Consider the following 3,990-nt stretch of genomic DNA (forward strand, 5'->3'; position numbering starts at 1 on the left):
ATCAATACCTGGTGAGGCTTGACGGCTCGTGCCAGCTGCGGCGACAGGAAGACGTCCGTCTCCTCGTCCGGGTGGTTCAGGTTGACCAGCACGCGGCCCCGGGCGTCCGGTCGGTTGAGGGCGTCGTCGGCGTGCGCGCCGCTCGGCTCGCTCTCTTCTTCCTCGTTGGTGGACTCGCTGCTGATGTGGACGGTGGCGTCGTCCTCGCCCGAGCTCAGGTCGATCACATCTGCACAGAGGAGGAGGAGGAGGAGGAGGGTGAAGGTGAAAGGTTAAAAGTTTCCAAAAGGGGAAATTCATTTGTTCAGGTTCAGACAGACTTCACGTCAGGAGTGTGAGTCAGCGGAGGTCAACAGCTGGTCTGTCACACGACATACGATCCAGATGTTTTCACAAAGACGTGAAGGCCTGAAGCCTTAATTATTGGATGCTGTATTTCTTTATGTTTTTAATGACTTTGTATTCTTCCTCTCCTGCACACTTTATATGTTTTTACTGTACAACGTCTTCCTGTAACTTCTGTGCTATTAAACTAAAACTGAACTAATTATGTGTCTGGGACTCTCTGGATTTCTGCATCCTGCACCCGTCACCACGACGACGACAAAAACAATTCAGTCGCAGCTTTTCCCACGAAAGTAACTCCTGCTATATTTGTATTTATTGGTTGTTGATCGGTTGATCTGTAACGGCCTCGCGGCTCCGTCACGGCGTTGCGTCAGTCGTGGACGTCACCGACTGTTTCTGCAAAATCCAGATCTGATAAAAAGGACTTCAACAGTCGGTGCTATCGAGTGGTGAAAGTTACACAAGCTGGCAAACTGCAAGGGCATGACGGGCAGAGTGTGTGTCAGTATGTTAGTGTGTGTGTGTGTGTGTGTGTGTGTGTGAGAGAAAGAGAGAGAGTGAGAGAGAGAGAGAGAGAGCTTATGTAACTGCAGTGAATGGCTGGTTATACAAGTAGGATTAGAGTGGAGGGGGAGACTGGTTATGCAACCCCAACTAGAAATGTCACTGTGCCACTGTGGTGTGAGTGTGTGTGTGAGTGTGTGTGTGAGTGTGTGTGTGTGTATAAGTGTGTGTTCTGGCTCATAACCAGGATTAGCCAGCTTTATTGCTCTGATCGCCCCACAGACTCTCTCTCTCTCTCTCTCTCTCCTTTGCTTTTCGTCTTTCTAAGCTTCAAATCTACAAATTAACTGTCTTTGTTCATCAAGATATCCCATCATCCCTCTCTCTCTCACTTGTGTGTGTGTGTGTTGCAGGTGTGTGTGTGTGCGTTTGTGTACGTGTGTGTGTGCGTGCGTGCGTGCGTGTGTCTGCAGTTTGCCTTAGTCCTCTCTTTCATGCTGAAATACTTGTATTTATCCCTCACTGAGTGTGTGTGTGTTTATCCTTGACTGTTTGACTGGCTTTGTGTCTGTGTGTGTGTGTGTGTGTGTGTGTGTGTGTGTGTGTCTGTATTCTGTCAGGCAATAAGGGAACGGTACATGATGTACCCTATGAAGGTTTTAAATATTCTGATGCACATGGCAGCTAATCTGCAAAAACTCCACACACACACACACACACACACACACACACACACACACACACTTTTAACTTTCAGTAATTGGGTTTAAATGTTTCCAAAAAGGGGGAGGAGTCTGTTTCTGTTCAGCCATCTATTGCACATTTTAAGTGGTTGGTGTGTGTGTGTGTGTGTGTGTGTGTGTGTGTGTGTGTGTTATAATCTGCAAGTTTTTGTTTGAAATAAAAGACAATACTTCCATTACATCGTCTTCACTGAGACAACAGGAAGTGACGACTCGGGACAGACGTGGTGTTCAGTGTTTCTATGACACTCGTCTGTATCTGATTTAATGTTGAACATGATCATCCTCGTATCCACTGACACAGACTCAGATCTGGGCTGTTCATCAATCCTCTCATTTCGTCTAGAAATTCCAGCTGATTTGGTTTTTCAACGTGCCGACGGGCTCAGAGAGCGAACTGAAGCTGCTGTTTTCCAGCCGCCAGCCGTGAACTACTGGAACTGTTAAAGTGATATTTGCCTTTGATAGATCGGCGACTGACAAACGTGCCCTTGAGCAAGGTATTTGACCTCAGACTGCCCCTGTGGTTCTGTTCTCTGGCCCCTGGTTGAACCGGGCAGCTGCGAGGTGTGAATGTTTGCAGCTGTAATCAGCGGAGACGTGACTCTGATCCTGAAGATTTCCAGGCGAGACGATCAGATGAATGTGTGTATGTGTTTGTGTCTTTAAACTTTACAAAGTCCTGTCATGAAAAACAGTGGACGACACAGGAACGTAAAGATCATTTCTAAGATAAACTGCTGCAACACAATAAAGAACTGGTAAAAATAAAAAGTTGTCAGTAATGACATGAAGTTGAGATTTATTCTTGAGTCAGTTTAACTTTGTTGTAAAAGCAAAATGAGGATGGAGCTTCACTTCTCTGAACCCAGACTCTGATAAAATGTTTCTGTAATTTTATAATTGTACATTTTGAACAATTGTTCTTTCTTTCTGAAATACTTTGTTTCATCCTTATTTATATGTTGCATTTATTTCCTTTTATAGTATTTATTTTATTTGGACGTATTGTTCATATTGTTTCCTTAATTCTCAGTTTTTATTATTCAAAACATTTTCCACTTCATCTTATTAAAACTATTAAACCCTCCTGACAACTTCATCATTTAATCATCAGTCTGATCAACCACAACATCCTGTGAAAGAGCCACATATAAATCATCCAGGATTCTCCTCACATTAACTCATAAACACATTTCCACTTGTCGTGCAGGAAACAACACAACTAATAAATAAAACAGAAGAATTCAAATAAAAAGACTTTCGTCTGTCATTCGTGCAAACTTTTGGGTTTTGTTGATTTTTCCTTCGAGCACTAAGTCGACCGCACTTCCTGTTTTGTTTCTGGATGTCAGGAAAACCCGAGGTGGATTTTGGTTGTTGTTTAAACTGAGTTGGACATTTGGATCGAGACTGAGGGAGAAAGAACTTTTACTTTCACTCTGAACATCTATGTGCTGTGTGTGGTGGAGTTCATTTAAACACACTGTTGTTGAGTTACAGTCTGTGTTTGAGTTAGAAGAACCAGCGTTTCATGGGATCATGGGCATGAAAACCTTTGTGGTTCGATCTGTAATTAGACACTTTAGTCAAAACTGGTCTAAATGTTCCAACTGGCTGAAAAACCTTCATTTAATCTCTAAGACTTCTTCCAAACACTCGACGTCTCCGACAAACCTGGTGACACGTTGTACCAGAGCTCACACTGCTGATCAGACATCTGAAGCATTAGCATCGAGCTAACTTAAGGCTTCGCCCGCTGCCGGCAGCTCAGAATATACCGACGGGTAATAAATAAACTTCACAGCTCCGTGTCCCTATCTGATTTTACGGCCCAGTTACATAATCAAGAAAAAAGGTCAAAGGGCAATCTGAGCCAGAGACCTGCAGAGTATTTATCGTTACATACCGACAAAAATAAAAACACAGCTGGGTCAAAAAAGGTTTCTGTAAATACACTTAGTCTGAGTCTCTCAGCATCCGTCTCCCTGACAACTTGTCATGACGTTTGTCTGGATTCGTCCATCATCATGTTTCAGTGGGACTTTCATTTTACTTTAGGTTCTTTTTTGAGCAATCTCATCTGTGAGTGTGTGTGTGAGTGTGTGTCTCTGTGTGTGTGTGTCTGTGTGTGTGTGTCTCTGTGTGTGTATGTGTGTGTCTGTGAGTGTGTGTCTGTGTGTGTGTGTGTCTCTGTGTGTGTGTCTCTGTGTGTGTATGTGTGTGTCTGTGAGTGTGTGTGTGAGTGTGTGTCTCTGTGTGTGTGTCTCTGTGAGTGTGTGTGTGTGTGTGTGTGTCTCTGTGTGTGTGTGTGTCTGTATGTATGTGTATGTGTGTCAGTGTAATGTAATGCAATAGTGTGCATGTTACTAGTTTGACACTGATTATATTAATA

At 43.6% G+C, this 3,990-nt stretch overlaps 1 protein-coding gene across 1 annotated transcript in view; it reads right to left on the bottom strand.

Annotated features, from left to right (window-relative positions):
• The window catches only part of LOC111666386 (helicase ARIP4-like), a gene marked incomplete at its 5' end in the record, with an annotated part of 22,598 nt that overhangs the window by 14,933 nt on the left and 3,675 nt on the right, over positions 1 to 3,990 (bottom strand). The window contains one exon of the mRNA XM_023421718.2: positions 9 to 229. Coding sequence (XP_023277486.2) covers positions 9 to 229 — 221 coding nt within the window. The remainder of the gene's footprint in view (positions 1 to 8; positions 230 to 3,990) is intronic.

The sequence above is a fragment of the Seriola lalandi genome, unplaced genomic scaffold, assembly GCF_002814215.2.
Source record: "Seriola lalandi dorsalis isolate HSWRI2012SDOR001 ecotype SW California unplaced genomic scaffold, Sedor1 jcf7180002054675, whole genome shotgun sequence".
Taxonomy (NCBI): Eukaryota; Metazoa; Chordata; class Actinopteri; order Carangiformes; family Carangidae; genus Seriola; species Seriola lalandi.